Genomic DNA, 21,098 nt, shown 5'->3' with positions numbered 1-21,098 from the left:
ACTGGGAGAATCTTGCAAACAATATTGAAGCATCAAGTTGTCTCCTACAGCTTGGGAGCAGATGGTTATTTTTTTTTTAATATTTAGTTTATGTGAATTGTTTTTATGTTTGCTGTATATATATTTGAAACATAATCTTTATCTGCAGAAATGTTTATTTATGGCCCTTCAGCTTGAAAACTTTCTTCCCCAAAATTTGCACTTTAGAGAGTTAAAACTGAGGCTGGAGAATTACTGTCAATCCAGATATTGACTTTAAGAAAACAGAAAGAAGGAACTTTGGGTAACAATCCAGTTACTGAGAATTGCTTTGCATTATTTACAGTGCTTTTGCAATAAAAAACCATGACATCTAAGAATATATATGGTTGTAAGGTTGATGCATGGGAAATCACCTGCAGAACATAAAGACGCGCACACAAGTATGACATAATGTATACATTCCAAAGCACCTGTAGATGTTGCTGAGTGTGGCTCTTGCTACTGGTCCAATTGTGTGATTAGCATTGGATTGAGGCTTCTATATGGCCTTGACTTGAAAAGTCTCTCGAAGTATGAAATCTTCAGTCCCTGTTGTCTTGCCATGTCTGCGCGAACCCAACGTGAATTATCTCCTGGTTGACCAGTGACTATAACAGTAGTACTTTTTTCTGCAAAATTAGTTAAGGCCACTGCTGTTTCCGGCTCAATGGCAGATGAAGCATCTACCAGAAAAATATGACTAAAATGTCCAGAAGTTAGGCCTTTATCATGTAGCCGAAAGCTACTCATGAGAGTTGAGAAAATCACCCTGAATTTTTTGAGCTTCTCAGTTGGAGGACAAGAGAAATAAGGGTCTTCGTAAAGGCATGATAGGAGGATGTCATCAGGCACCTCATCTTTCTCACGGAATGCAGCGTTGGCTCGAAACATATCTGACTCTGGAATCACTTCCAACAAGCTTCTCATAATCCCATCACAACAGCGGTTACTAGGAGCACATATCAGAATCCTATTTTTGAGTGAGGTTTGACATAACTGGTGCACTGCTTCACAAACGACCGCTCCAGTTCTCGACGGCCTAAAAACGTTCCTTTCAACACCAAGCTGGCCAGCCACCAAGTAAGGTGGTGAGCCCTGAATGCTTAAAATTTGACGAACAGCAGATAATTGTTTGGCGTCAAGTTTGTGACGGCCAGGCGGCAGCGCTGGTGCAGTGGGAATGCTCGTACGGGAAACACAATCGGGAAAGAGGAAGTTCTTAAACAAAGTATCCGATGCTGTTTGAACTGCATGGTGAGCTCTTTTCAAACATACTCTATTGAATGAGAAGCTGACATCATATTTTTGGGTCGAATAATGATAATCATAAAATTCATCTTCAAATTCCACTAATACAAGATTGCTCCTAATAATGCGATGTATAATGCCCTGCATAACATGTAATAAAATAATTATAATGCGGATAGTTTTAAGAAATTGCTCAGCAAATGTTAATGAATGTTCAGAGTTTACCTGAAACTGCTCAGCATTTGTACCTGATGGCCGTACATGGACTAAGTCCCTCGACAAAAGGAATGGCCGATTTTCAGGAACAGAATCAATCTCAAATTCTGCGAAGGTTTTCTCTTCCTTGTCTTTATTTTTATAAACTGCTGCTTCATGCAACTTCAGTGTCACATTCTTCATATTGAAATCAGCCCATTTCTGGTTTAAATAACAGCAAAGGGATTTTTTTATTTCTTTCGAAGTCAGCATGAAAAATCATACAAAATTTTGAAAAGAAGAATGTTGTTGTACCACAGCATTCTACATTCCATCATTCATCATACGACAGCTCTTAAGATACTGAAATGCACAGTGCACAATGCACAATGCAAAGGCATGTACATGAAACTCAATCATTTCAAAACAATAGCCAGTCACTGATGCAAACAAAGAAGTATCAAGTATATAAACAGAATCTTTGTGTATAGAAAAGTGATTACTAATACGAAATAAGCTATATTTTGCTAACCATTCAAAACTGTGCTATATACTCAATACTGAAATCAGATATTATTGTCAAATCTTCCGAAAATTGAAACTTAAAGAAGTGCTTTGCACACATATTTATATAAATGGTTTGATATATGTCATATTTTCTTAACCACTTAAGAAGAAAAGGCATTACAAATGGGCAAGATTCTTGCATACCTCATGGTAGAACTCTTCAGCATATAACAGAGCAGCAAAGTAATCCTTATATGTCGTGGGAGACAGAGGCTGTTTAAGAACTTTAGGCACAATGTCATTCTTGATCAAATCTTTGATATCCTCAGGAATCGTGAATATAGGCACAATATCAACACATACATAATTTTTCTCCCCCCCTTCATTTATTACATTTGAGGAGGCTGGGGATAGAACTTGCTTAAAGATTAGAGGGAACTCATTGGAAGGCACAGGCAGTCCCGAGGATGGAGACGGTTTTGGAGATGTTGAAGGATTTGGTGATGATGAATGTGATTTTGATGAAGCCTGAGGTGGTTTAGAGGAGGATGTAGACAGTTTAGATGAAGATGGATTAACAAAAGTTGATTGAGGCAGCTTAGATGAAGATGATGGGGGCTCAGGGAATGTTGATTGAGGCAGCTTAGATGAAGAAGATGGTTGTGTTTTAGATAAAGATGTTGGGAATTTAGGAGATGGAGAAGATGTACTGATAGAAGAAGATTGCTGATTTGAAGAAGATGGAGATGGTTTTGAAGAAGATGTTGGGGGATTTGTGGATAATGAATGTGGCTCAGATGAAGCCGGAGACCATGAGGTCTGAAGTGGCTTAGAGGAGTAAGTAGATAGTTGAGGAGAAAACGGAGATGATGTGGATGAAGGTGTTGGGGGTTGACGGGATGATGAAGATGGACTAACAAAAGGTGATGGTGGTAGCTTAGATGAAGATGTTGCGAATTTAGGAGATGACGAAGATGAATGGAGCGAAGAAGATTGCGGTTGTCTACCCAATGTAGGAGGTGTAGGGGAAGATGAAGGTGGATTAGAGGGAGACAGGACTGGTTTAGATGGAGTTGATGGGGGTTCAGATGAATGTGGCAAGCGGTTTCTGTTGCAAGTATCACGATCCTGTGATTCGGGTTGGAAGGGAAGCCATTTCAAGAGTTCGCGAAAAAATGACATGATTTTCCTCTTTCTGTGAACAAAACAAAGAAACCAAACGACCATTTGAGAACTATGATTACTCCTATTGCAGGGTCTAAAGTATGAGACTCATTCAAATCTATCAAACATGCAGAAACAAGTTCAAACCGAGCAGAGGAATAATTACATAAATGAAAATATTAATTCAAAGATTGAAAATAAATAGTTGTGATGTGATGGGATTACAAAGATCATCTGTTCTATGAGTTAGAATGTCACATGCAAAATGGATTGAGAAAGAGCAAGTTTACCGAATGCACCGCACGCAGCACCTGAGCTTGTTGCTGCTGAGTGTCTTGTTGGTTTTGGACCTGAGCTTGTTAAAAAGACTCCAAGTTTGAAGATTCTACCGTAATAACAACGCAGCTGTCCAGTGCTCGTCATTCCATTCATCCGGTCCCACCACAAACCAGGCCTTGCCAAATCAGCAAAAAGGGCCCACCTAGATAAGGATCAACCGATCAAGCAGGGCATTAAACTAAGTAATTAAAAATTAAACAAACTATTTTGTTATAAAATAAAATAATCAAAGAGTATGAGAAGTACCACTGTATATTGGGAGTGGAATTATATTTGCTTTTATGGTGTTTACACTAACATGATTTCTTCTCAGACAGAATTCAGACACTCAGATTTCTCACTCTCTCTTCTTTCCTCTCACTTTCTATTCTTTCTCTTATCTTCTCCGTTCATGTGTATTTGCAAGTAGAAATTATGCGTATTTATAGGCAAAGCAAATAGCATACAAGGGAGACATAATGATGCTTCTATCCTAACATCATAATTTTACCTTTTGACTAATACCCTCTTATCTTCATGTGGGCTTCATCTCTTACTTTATAACACTCCCCCTTGGAAACCACATGTCCCTAGATTGGTTGTCTCATTAAAACATTGCTTAGAAAAACCCAGTGGGAAAAAACCTAAGCGAAGGAAAAAGAGTACAACTTTATTTGGGACATAAGGGTAATGCGCTCATTTTGTCTTGTTAAAACCTTGCTAGGAAAAACCCGGTGAGAAAAACCCTAGTTGAAGAAAAAAGAGTACAACGCGCATATGTCCTGTGTTAGAGGACTCTTGAATGCTCCCCCTGATTTTGCATGCTCCAATTTGCTTGCTTGCAGAGTTGTTGTAATCCGATGCCATGCACTAACTTTTGGAATGTACATTTTGGCAATGATTTGGTGAAGAGATCTGCCAGGTTATCGTTTGAGCGGATTTGTCTGACTTTGATTTCTTGACTCTTCTGGAGCTCATGTGTGTAGAAAAACTTTGGTGATATGTGCTTGGTCCTGTCACCCTTGATGTATCCTCCTGTGATCTGAGCAATACAAGCTGCATTGTCCTCATTCAGGATTGTTGGAGTGTCCATTACTGAGGGTAGGGCACATGTGCTTCGGATGTGATGGATCACCGACTTTAACCAAACGAATTCACGACTGGCTTCATGGAAGGCAAGTATTTCTAAGTGATTGGAAGATGTGGCCACTAGCGTTTGTTTCGTTGAGCACCATGAGATTGCAGTTCCTCCACATGTAAATACATACCCAGTCTGTGATCGTCCTTGATGTGGACCAAAGAGATATCCTGCATCAGCATACCCAACAATACTCGGGGTGTTGGTCGATTCATTGGAATAGAATAAGCCCATGTCTTTTGTCCCACGAAGGTATCGTAGAATATGTTTGACGCCGATCCAATGTTGTCCTGTTGGAGCAGAACTGTACTTTGCTAACAGATTTATTGAAAATGCTATGTCTGGTCTGGTACATTGTGCTAAGTACAATAAAGCACCTATTACACTAAGATATGGTACTTCTGGACCAAAGACCATTTCATCATCCCCTTTTGGATGATATTGATCTTTCTTGGTGTCAAGCGACCAAACGACCATTGGAGTGCTAAGTGGATGGGTTTTATCCGTGTCAAACCGTTTCAATACTTTTTCAGTATAAGTTGATTGATGCACCAAAATTCTATTAGCACTGTGCTCAATCTGTAAGCTAAGACAATATTTTGTCTTTCCAAGGTCTTTCATCTCAAACTCACGTTTGAGATAATCAGCAGTCTTTTGGAGCTCTTCAGAAGTTCCAATTAGATTTATGTCGTCGACATATACTACCATAATCGCAAATCCAGACTCTGATTTCTTAATAAACACACATGGGGAAATAGGATCATTTGTGTATCCTTCCTTCAGTAAATATTTACTGAGACGATTGTACCATATTCGCCTAGATTGTTTTAGCCTATATAATGATCTTCTCAATTTAATTGAGAACATGCCCCGTGATTTATTCCTGGCTGCTTCATGCAACTTAAGTCCTTCTGGGACTTTCATGTATATATCTGTATCCAATTCTCCATACAGATATGCAGTAATGACATCCATAAGTCTCATTTCAAGTTTTTCTGAAACCGTGAAACTTATTAAGTAACGGAACGTAATTGCGTCCATTGCTAGAGAGTATGTTTCCACATAATCAATTCCAGGCCTTTATAAAAAACCTTGTGCAACGAGTTGCGCTTTATACCTTGCGATCTCATTTTTCTCATTGCACTTTCTTGTAAATACCCACTTGTAATCTACAGGGTTCACATTGGGTGGAGTTGGAACAATAGGTCCAAAAACACTCCTTTTTTTCAAAGAATTTAATTCTGCCTAGATTGCATCTTTCCACTTAGGCCAATCTTGTCTCTGTGTGCATTCATCAATAGAGCACGGCTCAATATCATCATCTTTTATGATCTCAGTAGCCACTGAGAATGCAAATATATCATCGATGATCATCTCGTTTCTATTCCACAATTCATTGGTGAATGTATAATTTATGGAGATTTCTTGACTTTCAGGTATAGCTGCCACTTTAGGGGCACTTGTCTCACCAAGGACATTTTCCTTTTCACGAAGTACCTGTCCCTCTTGGGGGGCATTTGAATTATGAATTGTGAGCTCTCTATTTATTTCATTTGGATTCATTTTGGCCATTAACTTCCTCTTTCGGGAAACTGAGTCCTTTGAGCCTAGTGGTCTGCCACGCTTCAGGCCTGTAATAGATGAACTATTTTCTGGCACATTGCTTTGTCAATTATGAACATCAATCCTTGCAGGTGCATTTGCAACTGGGATATGTGATTTCGTCACTTTTGCTGCATCATTAAATGCATCTGGCATCTGATTTGCAATACTTTGGAGATGAACGATCCTTCTTACTTCGTTTTGGCATTGAGCGGTACGAGGATCAAGATGAGACAAAGTGGGTACGTCCCATGATAATTCACGTCGTTCTTTATGAATGAGTTTGCCTTGTTGTTCTTTAGGAACATATTTTTCTCCCTCTAATGGTGGGAAGATTGTCTCATCAAAATGACAATTCGTAAACCGTGCGGTAAATATATCACCCATCAGGGGCTCCAGATATCTGATGATAGATGGTGGATCAAAACCAACATAAATTCCCAATCTGCGTTGAGGGCCCATCTTAGTACGTTGCGATGGTGCAATAGGCACATATACCACACAACCAAAAACTCTTAAATGTGAAATGTTTGGTTGATTACCCAACACGAGTTGTATTGGAGAATATTGATTATTGGCAACGGGCCTCAAGCGCACAAGTGATGCTGCATGTAAAATAACATATCCCCAAGCAGAAACTGGTAACTTTGTTTTCATTAGCAAAGTGCGTGCTATCAACTGAAAACGCTTAATTAAAGCTTCTGCTAAGCCATTTTGAGTATGCATATGGGGAACAAGATGTTCAATATCAATGCCTAGTGACATGCAGTAGTCATCAAACGTCTGAGATGTAAATTCACCAGCATTATCGAGTCAGATTGACTTAATGGGATAATTTGGAAATTGGGCTCTAATTTAATTATCTGAGCCAAGAGCCTAGCAAATGTCATATTTCGAGTGGACAAAAGGCAAACATGTGACCATAAGGTATATGCATCCACCAAGACCATAAAGTATCGAAATGGTCCACAGTAGGGATGAATAGGTCCACAAATGTCCCCTTGGATTCTCTACAAAAATGATGAGGACTCAACATCAACCTTTGGTTGTGATGGTTTGATCACCAACTTCCCTTGTGAACAAGCTTGGCAAAAGATGTCACTTGATAACATAATGTGTTTAGTCAACAAGGGATGTCCTTTAGAGTTAGTGATGATCCTACGCATCATGGTGGATCAAGGATGACCCAACCGGTCATGCTAAAGCTTAAGAGCATTTGAGTCAATGGACTTTTGGTCCATGACACTATGTGCCTCAATTGTCCGTATGGTTGTATAATACAACCCTGATGAGAGCGCACAAAGCTTCTCCAGTATATGCTTTTGGGTATCACTAGAGGTAACGCAAAGATGTTCCATGTTTTTCTCATTCTTTGTTTCAACATGGTAGCCATTCAAACGTATATCTTTGAAACTCAACAGATTTCTTCTGGAGTAAGATGAATACAAGGCATTTTGAAAGGACAGTATTGTTCCATTTGGTAACATAATTTGGGCTGTTCCTGAGCTTTTAATCAGATTTGCAGGACCTGATATGGTTGTTACCTTTGCTTTTGTAAGCATCAATTTTGAGAAATACTTTCGATCTCGAAGGATCGTATGAGTAGTCGCACTATCTGCAAGACAAATATCTTTGCCATAGCCTTTGTTTTGAGGGCACCCATAATTTACATCCATGCCTCCAAATAAATAAAATAAGCTGAATCAATAAACAAGAAAATATTGCCACTTTTATTGGATTGAAACGAAAATTAAACAACACTTCAGATAATACAAATAGTACATTAAGAAATTTAATCTAATTCTAACCCATAAGCTTCATTCCCTCTTTCAGTAACAAAATCAGAAACATCCAGATGAGTCTTGTTTAGCTGACATGATATTTCTGATGGGCCATCTGTGGCTGGCGGATCTAGTATAGTATGATCAAGGTAATTTGTCTCCACTTTTATGTTCTTAAGTGAAGCTTGATAGAGATCAGCCAAATGCTTGGGCGTACGACATGCACGCGGCCAATGTCCCTTTGCACCACATATGTGACAAGTGCTTTCAACATTTCTAGGCACATGGCTCGTCTGTGTCTTTCCCTTATTACGGGATGCATTTTTGCCATTCGTGGATGGATTGCTCCTTGGACCTAAATCATTTGAACAAGCACCACGATCTTTTCTGCTTCCTTGCCAGCGGCCACGCTTGCCCCCTCACCCACGTCTGTGGATACTGCCACAAGATGAAGTGGCATTCACTTCCTGAGATGCATCATTTATTTCAGGAAGTGGTGCTGAGCTCGTTGGGCGAAATTTGTGATTCTTTAATAAGAGCTTATTATTCTGTTAAGCTAACAAGAGGCAAGATACAAGTTCCGAGTACTTCTTGAAACCATTATGTCTATATTGCTGCTGTAGAAGGACATTTGAAGTATGAAAAGTACTCAGAGTTTTTTTTCGAGCATATCCTTCTTAGATATACTTTCACCACATAGCCTCATCAAGAAGGTAATTATGTGCATAGCAGAGTTGTACTCGGACACTGTCTTGAAATCTTGAAATCTCAAGTGAGTCCATTTGTATCTAGCTCTTGGGAGGGTCACCATCATCTGGTGATCGTATCTTTCACCTAGAGCTTTCCATAGAACCAACGGTTCATCAACCACCACATATTCGCTTTTCAGCGCTTCATGGATGTGGCAACGAAGAAAAATCATGGCCTTTGCATTTTCTTCAGGCGAAGCATCATTCCCATCTACAATTGTTTGTCCGAGGCCATTGGCACGTAGATGGATTTTGGCATCCAGGACCCATGATAAATAGTTGTCCCCAGAAATGTCCAAGGTAGCAAACTCTAGTTTTGCCAAATTTGCCATCCGAAACTTTAGGCTCGGGATCTGGGACATTAAGCCACTTATTAATAGGAACTTCAGGCCCTCATTATTCAGGTATATTAATTAATGATAAAAATAAAGTGCTATGAATTTGTTGGTATGGACGATAAACCCGCACTATACCTTAAATGAAAGTAAATGTGCGGTAAAGTAAATTCATAAAGTAAATTGCTTGTTGTATGGACGTTAAACTCGCACCATATCTTAAATAAAATTAAATGTGCGGTAAAGTAAATTCATAAAGTAAATTGCTTGCTGTATAGACGTTAATCCCGCACCATACCTTAAATAAAATTAAATGTACGGTAAAGTAAATTCATAAAGTATGAGGGTTAATTCCACATCATACTTTAAGTAAAAGTAAATGTGCAATAAAGTAAACATGCTGGTATGGGCACTAATTCTACTCCATATTTTAAATGAAAAGTAAATACAGTTGTGTGGACGATAAACCCACGCCACACTTTTAAATAAATATTGCTGTATGGGTAATAAACCTACTCCATACCATAAATAAAATGAATGTAGGGATAAAACCACCACTAAAAATATAGGAAGTGCACAACATATTATATATTGTGGGCAATATAACTACGCCACCATTCAAAATATAATAGATGGGTTTTAAGATCACACCATCATTTTATTACGATAATTTGTGTTACAACGCGATGGGTAATAAAAATTACACTACCATAAAATAACATGATGGGGTATAAAACCGCACAATTCCAAATTACGTTACAAAGAAGTAAATTAAACAAGCATGGATGAAACAACATAAAAATTGTGAGAACACAAAAAAAAAAAGTTTGCATGTCATCGTAGTAGTAAAGTGAGAGGAGACATATGACAGAGAGGAGACAGAGAAATAACCACATACTGTTGAGCTGGGAAAAATTTAGAAATAAAAAGGAGAGACTATCGTGCTTATAACGTGTTATAAAATAAAATAATCAAAGAGTATGAGAAGTACCACTATATATTGGTAGTGGAATTATATTTGCTTTTATGGTGTTTACACTGACAAGATTTCTTCTCAGACAGAATTCAGACACTTAGATTTCTCACTCTCTCTTCTTTCCTCTCACTTTCTTTTCTTTCTCTTCTCTTCTCCGTTCATGTGTATTTGCAAGTAGAAATTATGCCTATTTATAGGCAAAGCAAATAGCATACAAGGGAGACATAATGATGCTTCTATCCAAACATCATAATTTTACCTTTTGACTAATACCCCATTATCTTCATTTGGATTTCATCTCTTACTTTATAACATATTTAACATTTTAAAACAAGTCCGGGACAGACATATTAGCCACATTCTCTAACTTTGTTGTTTACAATTGAAAAACCCCCTGTTTTTCAGTTTTTGTTTTCACTTTAGTAATGGGTCGTGTTACATTTGGGTTCGTATTATGTAGGGATAATAAACGTGTCAAGAATGCTTAACCCAAACCTGATTCATTTAATAAACATGTCGTGTGAAACATATTATTAAACAGATTACCTGTTAATAACCTGTTTAACAAATTATGAGGATTGCTAACTATATTTGATTTTTTTATCATAATTTAACCAAAAAAGGAATTCTTATCATAATCAAATAAGAATGTTTTCTAAAGCGTTGCAATAAATTGACTTCAATTGATGACATGCCTCTAGTTTATATTCTCTCCCCTCTCATATTTCTTCTCAATCCCATATTCACTTTCATTCTCATTTCCATTCTCCCTCTTTTCCCTCTATACTCTAGAATAAAACATGAAAACTAAAAACTAAAATTGAAATGGTTATCAAACGGGGACTTAGGTAACCACCTACTTCTTTCTAAGGCCAAACGGCTTAGCTGATGGATGGGCTACACGGATTCAATCTTTGGGATCATTGATCATAGAGCTGAATCACTTTTGTGATACTTCAATTAGTTAAGTGTTTGAATAAGGAAATTGTGAATTTAACATGCATGCAGTTTGCCTGTGGAAAGAAAAGCATATCAGATGAAGCTGAGAGAATCTTGCCAGCAACATTGAGGCCGTTGTCTCCTACACCATGGGAGTAGATGGTTTTTTTGTTTTTGTTTTGTTTTTGAAAGTACTGTTTTTCAAGCGTGAACAGGTGATGTGTTGTTGACCAACATAGTACATGCACTGTCAGACAGAGTCACAAAGGTTGAATCTTCTTTGGTCTTTTTTGGTTTAGCGAAGTTCAACAGGAAGAAGACTTAAGAAAAAACTGTGGATGGCATGGAAAATGATCACCCTGAAGGATTTGTTTTCTGTTTTTGTTTTAAGAAAAAACTTTGGCTTATAATTCACTTACAGTGATTTTTCCAGCAGCAAGTTAAGAAACAAAATTGATTGAGATAGATAGAGGATCTGGAAATGCAGGATGATGAGGTATGGTAACCGAGGAGGGTGGTTAATAATCTGACAAGAAAACAGTCACAATTAAAAGCAATCACCACACTTTGCAGAAGGCTACTTACAACAAAACAGTCACCCTAATATCTTAGGTTGTGGCTTATGAACCAAGAAATTTAAACAGCAAACAGTCAAATGTTTCGTGCAATTATGCAAAGGGTTTTAAGCTTAATGCAAAAGCCTGTAGGTGTTGCTGATTCTGGCTCGTGCTATTGGTCCAAATGTGTGATAAGCATTGGATTGAGGCTTCTATATGGCCTTGACTTGAAAAGTCTCTCGAAGTATGAAATCTTCAGCCCCCTTTCCCTTGCCATGTCTGCGCGAACCCAACGTGAATGATCTCCTGGTTGACCAGTGACTATAACAGTAGTACTTTTTTCTGCAAAATTAGTTAAGGCCACTGCTGTTTCCGGCTCAATGGCAGATGAAGCATCCACCAGAAAAATATGACTAAAATGTCCAGCGGTTAGGCCTTTATCATGCAGCCGAAAGCTACTTACGTAAGTCGAGAAAATCACCCTAAATTCTCGGAGTTCCTCTGTTGGAGGACAAGAGAAATAAGTCTCTTTGTAACGGCATGATGGGAGGATGTCATCAGGCACCTCATCTTTATCGCGAAATGCAGCATTGGCTCGAAATATATCTGTCTCTGGAATCACTTTCAACAAGCTTCTCATAATCCCATCACAACAGCGGTTACTAGGAGCACATATAAGAAACTTATTCTCTGGTGAGGTTTGACATAACTGGCGTACTGCTTCAGTAACAACCCCTCGAGTTGTCGAGCCAGCTACTAGGTAAGGCGGTGAGCCCCGAATGCTTAAAATACGACGAACTGCAGATAACTTATCTGGATGGGTAGAAAGCAGCGCTGGTGCAGTGGGGATGCTCGTACGAGAAACACAATCGGGAAAGAGGAAGTTCTTAAATAAAGCATCTGATGCAGTTTGAACTGCTTGGTGAGCTCTTTTCAAACAGACTCTATTGAATGAGAAGCTCACATCATATTTTTGGGTTGAATCATGATGAGCATAAAATTCATCTTCAAATTCCACTAATACAAGACTGCTCCTAATAATGCGGTATATAATGCCCTGCATAACATGCAATAAGATAATTATAATGCAGATAGTTTTAAGAAATTGCTCAGCATATGTCAATGGATGTTCAGAGTTTACCTGAAATTGGTCAACATTCGTACCCGATGGTCGTACATAGACTATGTCCCTTGACAAAAGGAATGGCCTATTTTCAGGAACAGAATCAATCTCAAATTCTATGAAGGTTTTCTCTTCCTTCTCTAGATATTTATAAACTGCTGCTTCATGCAACTTCAGTGTCACATTCTTCATATTGAAATCTGCCCATTTCTGGTTTCAAATAACAACCACAGGTTTTTTTTAATTATATTTCTTTCAAAGTCAGCAAGAAAAATCATACAAAATTAAGAAAAGAAGAATGTTCTACCACAACATTCTACATTCCATCATTCATACCACAATATTTAGTTGCAAAGGCATGTACATGAAACTCCATGATTTCAAAACAATAACCAGTTTTAGTGTGCATTGGTTTCAATGCATACAAAGAAGTACCAAGTATAATTAACAGAATATTTGTGTAGAGAAAAGTGATTACTAATATGAAATAAGCTATGTTTTGCTAACCATTCAAAACTGTGCTGTATAATCAATGTTTACACCAATCAAATCAGATATTATCGTCATATCTTCCAAAAACTGAAACTTAGAGAAGTGCTTTACAAACATATTTATATAAATGGTTTCATATCTGTCATAATTTTCTTAACTAACTACTGAAGAAAATGCGCTACAAATGGGCAAGATTCTTGCATACCTCATGGTAGAACTCTTCAGCATATAACAGAGCGGCAAAGTAATCCTTATATGTTGTGGGAGACAGGGGCTGGTTTAGAACATTGGGCACAATGTCATTCTTGATCAAATCTTTGATATCCTCCGGAATCAGAAATATAGGTAATGGATCCTTTTCGACCCACACATAATTTTTCTTCACCTTTTGATTTATTACACTCGGGCAGGCGGGGGATAGAACTTGCTTGAAGATTGGAGGGAGCTTAGTGGAAGACACCAGCGATCCTGAGGATGGAGATGGTTTTGAAGATGTTGGAGGTTTTGGTGATGATGAATGTGATTTTGATGAAGCCTGAGGTGGTTTAGAGGAGGCTGTAGACAGTTTAGGAGGAGATGGTCTAGATGAAGGTGTTTGGAATTGAAGGGATGGTGAAGATGGACTAATAAGAGTGGATTGGGGCAGCTTAGATGAAGATGTTGGGGGTTTAGGTAATGCTGAAGGCTGATCAACAGAAGAAGATTCTTGTGATTTAAATACAATTGTTAGGAATTCATGAGTAAATGAAGATGCATTGACAGAGGATTGTAGTGGTTTAGATGAAGATGGATTAACAAAAGTTGATTGAGGCGGCTTAGATGAAGATGATGGGGGCTCAGGGAATGTTGAATATGGATAAAAAGAAGAAGATGGTTGTGTTTTAGATAAAGATGTTGGGAAATTAGGAGATGGAGAAGATGATTGCTGCGGTTTCGATGAAGATGTTGGAGGCTTAGGGGATGATGAAGAAGAACTAAAAGGAGATTTAGGTGCTTGAGGTGGAGGTGATGGGGGTTTATAGTTATACAAGGCTGGAGATTGATTAGTAGAAGTCAGGGGTGGCGAGTAGTTTCTACGGGGAGTTCGATATTCATAATCATTATGATGGAAACTGGTTTGTCTGGGAATTTGATTGTAAGAACCATGATAATTCTCATGCTCATCTTCACAACAAAGAAGGCATTTCAAGACTTCAAGAAAAATTGACATGCTGGCCCTCCAGTCTCTGATCAAAACACACAAGTCAACACAGCCATTTGAGAGTTATTAGACCTATTCTAAGGTCTAAAATATCATTCAAATCTACCAAAAACGTAAGCTTAGTTAAGATTTATGGTGAAAAATATGCAGATTGAAGCAGATGATTATAATTTAGACATAAACAAATAATAATTCGAAGATGCAAAATATACAGTTGAGCTGCAATGTTACACGCAAATGAATCGAAAAGAGGAAGTTTACCAAAATGTTACATACAAAGATGGATATGATCCATCCAAGAACAGAACTGAGAAACCAACAAGGAAAAAGAAACACAGAAAAAGCCAAAAAAGAAGAAAAAAACACTCACCAGAGTCAACGAGCCAACGACTGAAGAGCGCTTTGCTACTAAGCAAGCCAACAGCAATATTATTATATTGCCAACATAGTACATGCACAGTCACACAGAGTCACAAAGGTTGAAGCTGCTTTAAACTCCTCCTTTTTCCTTTTGGTATTTGTTTTTTCAAACAAGAATTGTGGGATGTTGGTGAGATTTTAACTTCCCATCTCAATATAGCAGGCCCAACCATTACTACTAGGAAAAAAGTTGAGGTTCCCTCCAAAATTAATTGACGATGCGGTAATCACCCGTCTAACACCTCTTACAAGTAAGCGGGATCTCCTACATTTTGGTCTCATCCGATTCTACATCTACTCAGTTATAAGAGAGACTCAACAAGTGACATAGTTCAACCGCCTCACCCTCTCTGAGACTTCAAAATCAATTTTCTAGGTACCCAAATCCATTCCCGCATCATCAAGTTGATATTTACCGGTGACATTTTTTTAATTGAATATTCGATCGAAATGTACTCAAAATGTGGGCTTGTGGGTGATGGGTTTAGAGTGTTTGATGAAATGCCTGACAGAAACCTTGTCACTTGGACTTTGATGATCTCGGCTGCTGTCCAAGATGGTCAATTTGAATGGGGATTGGAAATTAATTTGGGATTAATAAGAAGTGGGTTGAGGCCGAATGAATTCACTATTGTCGGTGTTCTCAAGGGGTGTGCAGAGTGTGCTAGTACCATACTAAAGCATATGAATTTGGCACGAGTGTTCATTGTTTTGCTTTGAAAGTTGGTGTTGAACAGAATTTCTAATATGGGTGGTTCTATTTTGAACGTGTAGCTGGAGGATATTGAATCGGCTAAAGGGATGATTGAATCTATGTTAAATCTTGATGCTGCTGGTTGGAATACTATGATTGGAGGGTATGCTCAATGCGGCTATGGCCTTGGAGCCTTGAAGCCTTGAAGCCTTGAAGCCTTGAAGGAATGCCTTATACTCCTTGGCCTGCTATATTGAGGTCCTTGCTTAGTGGTTGTCGGATACATGGGAACATAGAGTTGGGAGAATGGACTGGAAAGAATTTAGTTCCAGAAAATGATGTAGCTTATGTACTATTGTCAAAGGTTTACTCTGAAGGAGGTAGTTGGGAAGATGCTACAAAGATAAGGAGGGAAGTGATAGAAGGAGGTGTGCCAAAAAATACTGGATATAGTTGGATCGAGGTATGGCGAGAAACCAATTGGACAGAAATGTGGAACCGGGCCATGAAAAATGGTAAGTTTGTTCACATTTTGAAGATTTTAGTCGACTAATGCAGCAAAATGTAAACGGCACAGAACAATTAGCGTGGTCTGTAGGAAGGAGTAAGGATATATATCATTAGTTGTTTTGCAACCTCTTTTTGTCCTTTATATTGCAGTTCTTGGCAACGAGTGATGAAGCAGAACTTGATGGTCCTCATCCCACTTCAGGTCTAAGCACTAAAAGAGCAGTAGCAAAAGCAAACGACCAACCAACAAGTACATGTAAGAAGTCGGGGACTGGTCGAACTAAGTTAACAGGAGGAACCAACAACGCAAAGTTTGCACCTGAAAATCCTTACGCTTCTCTGCTATCAGCCAAATGTTACTGATGTAATCAATCTGGTCATGGTTCTAATGTGTTAAGAAACAAAATTGATACAGATAGTAGAGGATCTGAACATGCAGGAGGTTGAGGTAAGGTAGCCTAGGAGGGCGATTAATAATTTGACAAGAAAACAATCACAAATAAAAACAATCACCACACGTTGCAGAAGGCTACTTACAACAAAACAGTCACCCTAATATCTTTAGGTTGTGGCTTATGAACCAAGAAATTTAAACAGCAAACAGTCAAATGTTTTGTGCAATTATGCAAAGCATTTTAAGCTTAATGCAAAAGCCTGTAGGTGTTGCTGAGTGTGGCTTTTGCTACTGGTCCAGTTGTGTGATAAGCATTGGGTTGAGGCTTCTATATGGCCTTGACTTGAGAAGTCTCTCGAAGTATGAAATCTTCAGTCCCTTTTGCCTTGCCATGTCTGCTCGAACCCAACGTGAATTATCTCCTGGTTGACCAGTGACTATAACAGTAGTACTTTTTTCTGCAAAATTAGTTAAGGCCACTGCTGTTTCTGGCTCAATGGCAGATGAAGCATCTACCAGAAAAATATGACTAAAATGTCCAGAAGTTAGGCCTTTATCATGTAGCCGAAAGCTACTCATGAGAGTCGAGAAAATCACCCTGAATTTTTTAAGCTTCTCAGTTGGAGGACAAGAGAAATAAGGGTCTTCGTAAAGGCATGATGGGAGGATGTCATCAGGCACCTCATCTTTCTCACGGAATGCAGCGTTGGCTCGAAACATATCTGACTCTGGAATCACTTTCAACAAGCTTCTCATAATCCCATCACAACAGCTGTTACTAGGAGCACATATCAGAATCCTATTTTTGAGTGAGGTTTGACATAACTGGTGCACTGCTTCACAAACAACTGCTCCAGTTCTCGACGGCCTAAAAACGTTCCTTTCAACACAAAGCTGGCCAGCCACCAAGTAAGGTGGTGAGCCCTTAATGCTTAAAATTTGACGAACAGCAGATAATTGTTTGGCGTCAAGTTTGTGACGGCCAGACAGCAGCGCTGGTGCGGTGGGAATGCTCGTACGGGAAACACCATCAGGAAAGAGGAAGTTCTGAAACAAAGTATCCGATGCTGTTTGAACTGCTTGGTGAGCTCTTTTCAAACATACTCGATTGAATGAGAAGCTGACATCATATTTTTGGGTCGAATAATGATAATCATAAAATTCATATTCAAATTCCACTAATACAAGATTGCTCCTAATAATGCGATTTATAATGCCCTGCATAAGATGTAATAAGATAATTATAATGCGGATAGTTTTAAGAAATTGCCATATGTTAATGGATGTTTAGAGTTTACCTGAAACTGCTCAGCATTTGTACCTGATGGCCTCACATAGACTAAGTCCCTCGACAAAAGGAATGGCCGATTTTCAGGAACAGAATCAATCATAAATTCTACGAAGGTTTTCTCTTCCTTGTCCAGATTTTTGTAAACTGATGCTTTTTGCAACTTCAGTGTCACATTCTTCATATTGAAATCAGCCCATTTCTGGTTCAAATAACAGCAAAGGTTTTCTTTTTATTTCTTTCAAAGTAAGCATGAAAAATCATACAAAATTTAGAAAAGAATGTTGTACCACAGCATTCTACATTCAATCATTCATACCACAGCTCTTAAGATATTCTTTTTGTCTCTTTGGATCAGTATGTAGATTTGTCTTTTGGCATCAATATTTAGTTGCAAAGGCATGTACATGAAACTCAAATCATTTTAAAACAATAGCCAGTCACCAATGCAAACAAAGAAGTATCAAGTATAATTAACCATTCAAATCTTTGTACAGAGAAAAATGATTACTAATATGAAATAAGCTATGTTTTGCTAATCATTCAAAACTGTGCTACATAATCAACAGTGAAATCACATATTATCGTCAAATCTTACGAAAATTGAAACTTAGAGAAGGGCTTTACACACATATTTATATAAATGGTGTGATATCTGTCATAATTTTCTTCACTATCTTGTTAAGAAGAAAAGGCATTACAAATGGGCAAGATTCTTGCATACCTCATGGTAGAACTCTTCAGCGTATAACAGAGCAGCAAAGTAATCCTTATATGTCGTGGGAGACAGAGGCTGTTTAAGAACTTTAGGCACAATGTCATTCTTGATCAAATCTTTGAAATCCTCAGGAATCGTGAATATAGGTAATGAACCCTTTTCAACCGATACATAACTTTTCTTCCCCTTTTCATTTATTACATCTGAGGAGGCTGGGGATAGAACTTGCTTAAAGATTGGAGGGAGTGTAGTGGAAGACGCTGGCCGTCCCGAGGATGGTGATGGTTTTGAAGATGTTGGAGGATTTGGCGATGATGAATGTGATTTTGATGAAGCCTGAGGTGGTTTAAAGGAGGATGTAGACAGTATAGGAGGAGATGGTCTAGATGAAGGTGTTCGGAGTTGAAGGGATGGTGAAGATGGACTAACAAGAGTGGATTGGGGCAGCTTAGATGAAGATGTCGGGGGTTTAGGCAATGCTGAACGCTGATCAACAGAAGAAGATTGTTGTAGTTTAGATACAGATGTTGGGAATTCAAGAATAAATGGAGATGCATTGGAAGAAGATGGATTAACAAAAGTTGATTGAGGCAGCTTAGATGAAGATGTTGGGGGCTTAGGGAATGTTGAAGAAGAAGAAGATGTTGGGAATTTAGGAGATGGAGAAGATGTACTGATATAAGAAGATTGCAGCGGTTTCGATGAAGATGTCGGAGGCTTAGGGGATGATGAAGATGAACTAAAGGGAGATTTGACTGGTTGAGATGGAGGTGATGGGGCTTTATAGTTATAGAAGGCTGGAGATTGATTAGTAGAAGTCAAGGGTGGGGAGCGGTTTCTATAGGAAATTTTAGAATCATAAGTTTGTCTGGGAATCTGATTATAATCATAATTCTCACGCTCATCTTCAATACAAAAGAGGCATTTCAAAACTTCAAGAAAAATTGACATGGTGTCCCTCTTTCTGTGATCAAAACACACAAGTCAAGCAACCAGTTGAGATACCAAAGACAAAGATCATCTGAGTTACAATGATACATACAAATGAATTGAAAAGAGGAAGCTGAAGCTGAAGAAATGATAAGCCAACATGAAAAAGGAAACATACAAAAAGAAAAAGAAAAAGAACATAAAAAAAAGTACTCACCAGAGTCACCTGCCTGCCTCAATGAGTGAGTGTTGTTGACGAACCAACGACTGAAGAGGTCTTTGCTATTAAGGAAGGAACATAGTACATGCACAGTCACACAGAGTCCCAAAGGTTGAAGCTACTTTAGTCCTTTTCCTTTTTCCTTTTCCTTTTCTTTTTTTTGGGTCAAACAATTATTTGACATTGGTGATATTCAAACTTTCCATTGAAAATTATAAACGATACTTCCTCTACCAACTCTTGGTACATCTTATGTGTGTAAGCTGATCATGGTGATCAGTTTCTCATGTGGTAGATGTTTGTGCAAATAATCTCACGGGAGAATATTCGCCCAAGATTCCTTCGTCTTCTCCGCCTCTCTTTCTCCCTGCAAAACAGATCGGAGTAAAAGGACCACACCCGGGGGGTGTTGGCCAAAGGCCCTCCGATGCCTAAGTTAGGTAAGGGAATTCAAGGAAAACCGGGTGGCCGGAGCCGTGTGTGGTGGCCGGAGCCTTGTGTGAGAGAGAGAAAGAGAGGAGGTGGCTAGGGTCTCTGAGAAAATAATTTATGCAGAGTTTGAGTAGGAATTTAGACGTACCTCATCCTTGTGTGTAACCAGGTATTTATAGTGGCCTTTGGAGAGGTAGGTGGGGTTGGTGTAGTTGGTGTGGTTGGTGGGGTTGGTGCATTTAGGGATTATGGATGAACCGAATCCCTAATTAAATTGGGGATCAAGTAACTCCCAATTTGATTAGGTAATTCCCAATTAGGTTAGGTAACTCCTAATTAGGTCAAATAATTCCCAAATTGATTGGCCTAATTAATTGACCTAGGGTTTTAGTTTAATTAGGTTCCCACAGTAGACTTACTTGTATTTTGTAGCTTGTAATTAGGTTCTCTTTGTAAACAACTCTTTCATCTCGTGCATTATTCTATATGACACAATTACTACTACACTGGCTTCTACTCTTTTATTCTAGCTAAATAGGGAAGTGTAGAGGAAAGTCTTGATGAGTGAGACCGTCATCACCCGTCCGAGCCCTCCCACAAAAAAATATTGTATTTTTGTGAGGGTGACCAGACGGGTGACGTGGTTCAACCATCTCACCCAAGACCTTGTCTAATTTAGGACGCCAAATTACACTCCCACTCCTACCTTGGCTCTCGCCACATCAGCAAAAGGGACCCGCCCAGCTAAAGTGTTTTTCTCTATTAGTGGAGAGTGAATCCCGGCCCCCCACCCCCCATCGAGTAAAGACTTAAACATGGTCGTTTGGTACACAGGCTTGACTTGGACTGGCTTGGACTAAATTTAGTACCATGTTTGTTTCATTTAATTCTAGTCTTAGATGGGATTGCTAATACCGGGTCCACCAAAAATACCTCATTAGGAGGGGACTACTAAACCCATATAGAAAGGGAGGATTAGCTAGTCTTATGTTCACAAATGTATAAGATGCATATATTATATTGTATTACTATAACATATATTACTATTATTATTATTATTATTATTATTATTATTATTATTATTATTATTATTACATACACATATACTATAATGTACATATATACATGTATATACACATATACATG

At 38.5% G+C, this 21,098-nt stretch overlaps 4 protein-coding genes across 7 annotated transcripts; all 4 read right to left on the bottom strand.

Moving 5' to 3' along the window:
• On the bottom strand, positions 212-3,477 carry LOC18788605 (probable RNA helicase SDE3). The gene is made up of 4 exons (XM_007226745.2): positions 3,426-3,477; positions 2,176-3,166; positions 1,495-1,686; positions 212-1,410 (listed from the first exon to the last, which is right to left on the bottom strand). Exons 2-4 carry the CDS (start codon positions 3,151-3,153, stop codon positions 481-483), a joined length of 2,100 nt encoding a protein of 699 aa, XP_007226807.2. The 5' UTR covers positions 3,154-3,166; positions 3,426-3,477; the 3' UTR covers positions 212-480.
• LOC109946798 lies at positions 8,624-9,055 on the bottom strand. Its single transcript, XM_020555640.1, has one exon. It carries the CDS (start codon positions 9,053-9,055, stop codon positions 8,624-8,626), a length of 432 nt encoding a protein of 143 aa, XP_020411229.1.
• Positions 11,468-14,805, bottom strand: LOC18793154 (probable RNA helicase SDE3). 3 transcript variants are annotated; one of them, XM_020554506.1, is made up of 4 exons: positions 14,717-14,805; positions 13,351-14,371; positions 12,672-12,863; positions 11,468-12,587 (listed from the first exon to the last, which is right to left on the bottom strand). In XM_020554506.1, exons 2-4 carry the CDS (start codon positions 14,353-14,355, stop codon positions 11,703-11,705), a joined length of 2,082 nt encoding a protein of 693 aa, XP_020410095.1. In that variant the 5' UTR covers positions 14,356-14,371; positions 14,717-14,805; the 3' UTR covers positions 11,468-11,702. The 3 variants fall into 3 exon arrangements, with proteins under 3 accessions (XP_020410095.1, XP_020410094.1, XP_020410093.1); XM_020554505.1 differs by lacking the exon at positions 14,717-14,805 and adding an exon at positions 14,608-14,675; XM_020554504.1 differs by lacking the exon at positions 14,717-14,805 and having other exon boundaries at positions 13,351-14,434.
• Positions 16,325-19,782, bottom strand: LOC18788426 (probable RNA helicase SDE3). Of its 2 annotated transcripts, XM_020554507.1 has the most exons (4): positions 19,518-19,782; positions 18,377-19,334; positions 17,663-17,854; positions 16,325-17,582 (listed from the first exon to the last, which is right to left on the bottom strand). In XM_020554507.1, the coding sequence occupies exons 2-4, from the start codon at positions 19,319-19,321 to the stop codon at positions 16,653-16,655; spliced, it is 2,067 nt and encodes a 688-aa protein (XP_020410096.1). In that variant the 5' UTR covers positions 19,322-19,334; positions 19,518-19,782; the 3' UTR covers positions 16,325-16,652. The 2 variants fall into 2 exon arrangements, with proteins under 2 accessions (XP_020410096.1, XP_007225167.1); XM_007225105.2 differs by lacking the exon at positions 19,518-19,782 and having other exon boundaries at positions 18,377-19,499.

This window comes from Prunus persica, chromosome G1 (genome assembly GCF_000346465.2).
Source record: "Prunus persica cultivar Lovell chromosome G1, Prunus_persica_NCBIv2, whole genome shotgun sequence".
In the NCBI taxonomy this organism is placed as follows: domain Eukaryota; kingdom Viridiplantae; phylum Streptophyta; class Magnoliopsida; order Rosales; family Rosaceae; genus Prunus; species Prunus persica.
Note: the sequence above shows the minus strand (reverse complement) of the source record. Positions and strands in the feature narration are given on the sequence as shown.

Bases quoted from the DNA above. Each gene is read 5' to 3' on its own strand.
- LOC18788605 (XM_007226745.2), bottom strand. From the start codon at position 3,153: ATGTCATTTTTTCGCGAACTCTTGAAATGGCTTCCCTTCCAACCCGAA. The intron at 1,687-2,175 runs GTATGCAAGAAT...TATTTAAACCAG, and splicing joins CTGAAGAGTTCTACCATGAG to AAATGGGCTGATTTCAATAT. The intron at 1,411-1,494 runs GTAAACTCTGAA...CATGTTATGCAG, and splicing joins CAAATGCTGAGCAGTTTCAG to GGCATTATACATCGCATTAT.
- LOC109946798 (XM_020555640.1), bottom strand. From the start codon at position 9,055: ATGGCAAATTTGGCAAAACTAGAGTTTGCTACCTTGGACATTTCTGGG.
- LOC18793154 (XM_020554506.1), bottom strand. From the start codon at position 14,355: ATGTCAATTTTTCTTGAAGTCTTGAAATGCCTTCTTTGTTGTGAAGAT. The intron at 12,864-13,350 runs GTATGCAAGAAT...ATTTGAAACCAG, and splicing joins CTGAAGAGTTCTACCATGAG to AAATGGGCAGATTTCAATAT. The intron at 12,588-12,671 runs GTAAACTCTGAA...CATGTTATGCAG, and splicing joins CGAATGTTGACCAATTTCAG to GGCATTATATACCGCATTAT.
- LOC18788426 (XM_020554507.1), bottom strand. From the start codon at position 19,321: ATGTCAATTTTTCTTGAAGTTTTGAAATGCCTCTTTTGTATTGAAGAT. The intron at 17,855-18,376 runs GTATGCAAGAAT...TATTTGAACCAG, and splicing joins CTGAAGAGTTCTACCATGAG to AAATGGGCTGATTTCAATAT. The intron at 17,583-17,662 runs GTAAACTCTAAA...CATCTTATGCAG, and splicing joins CAAATGCTGAGCAGTTTCAG to GGCATTATAAATCGCATTAT.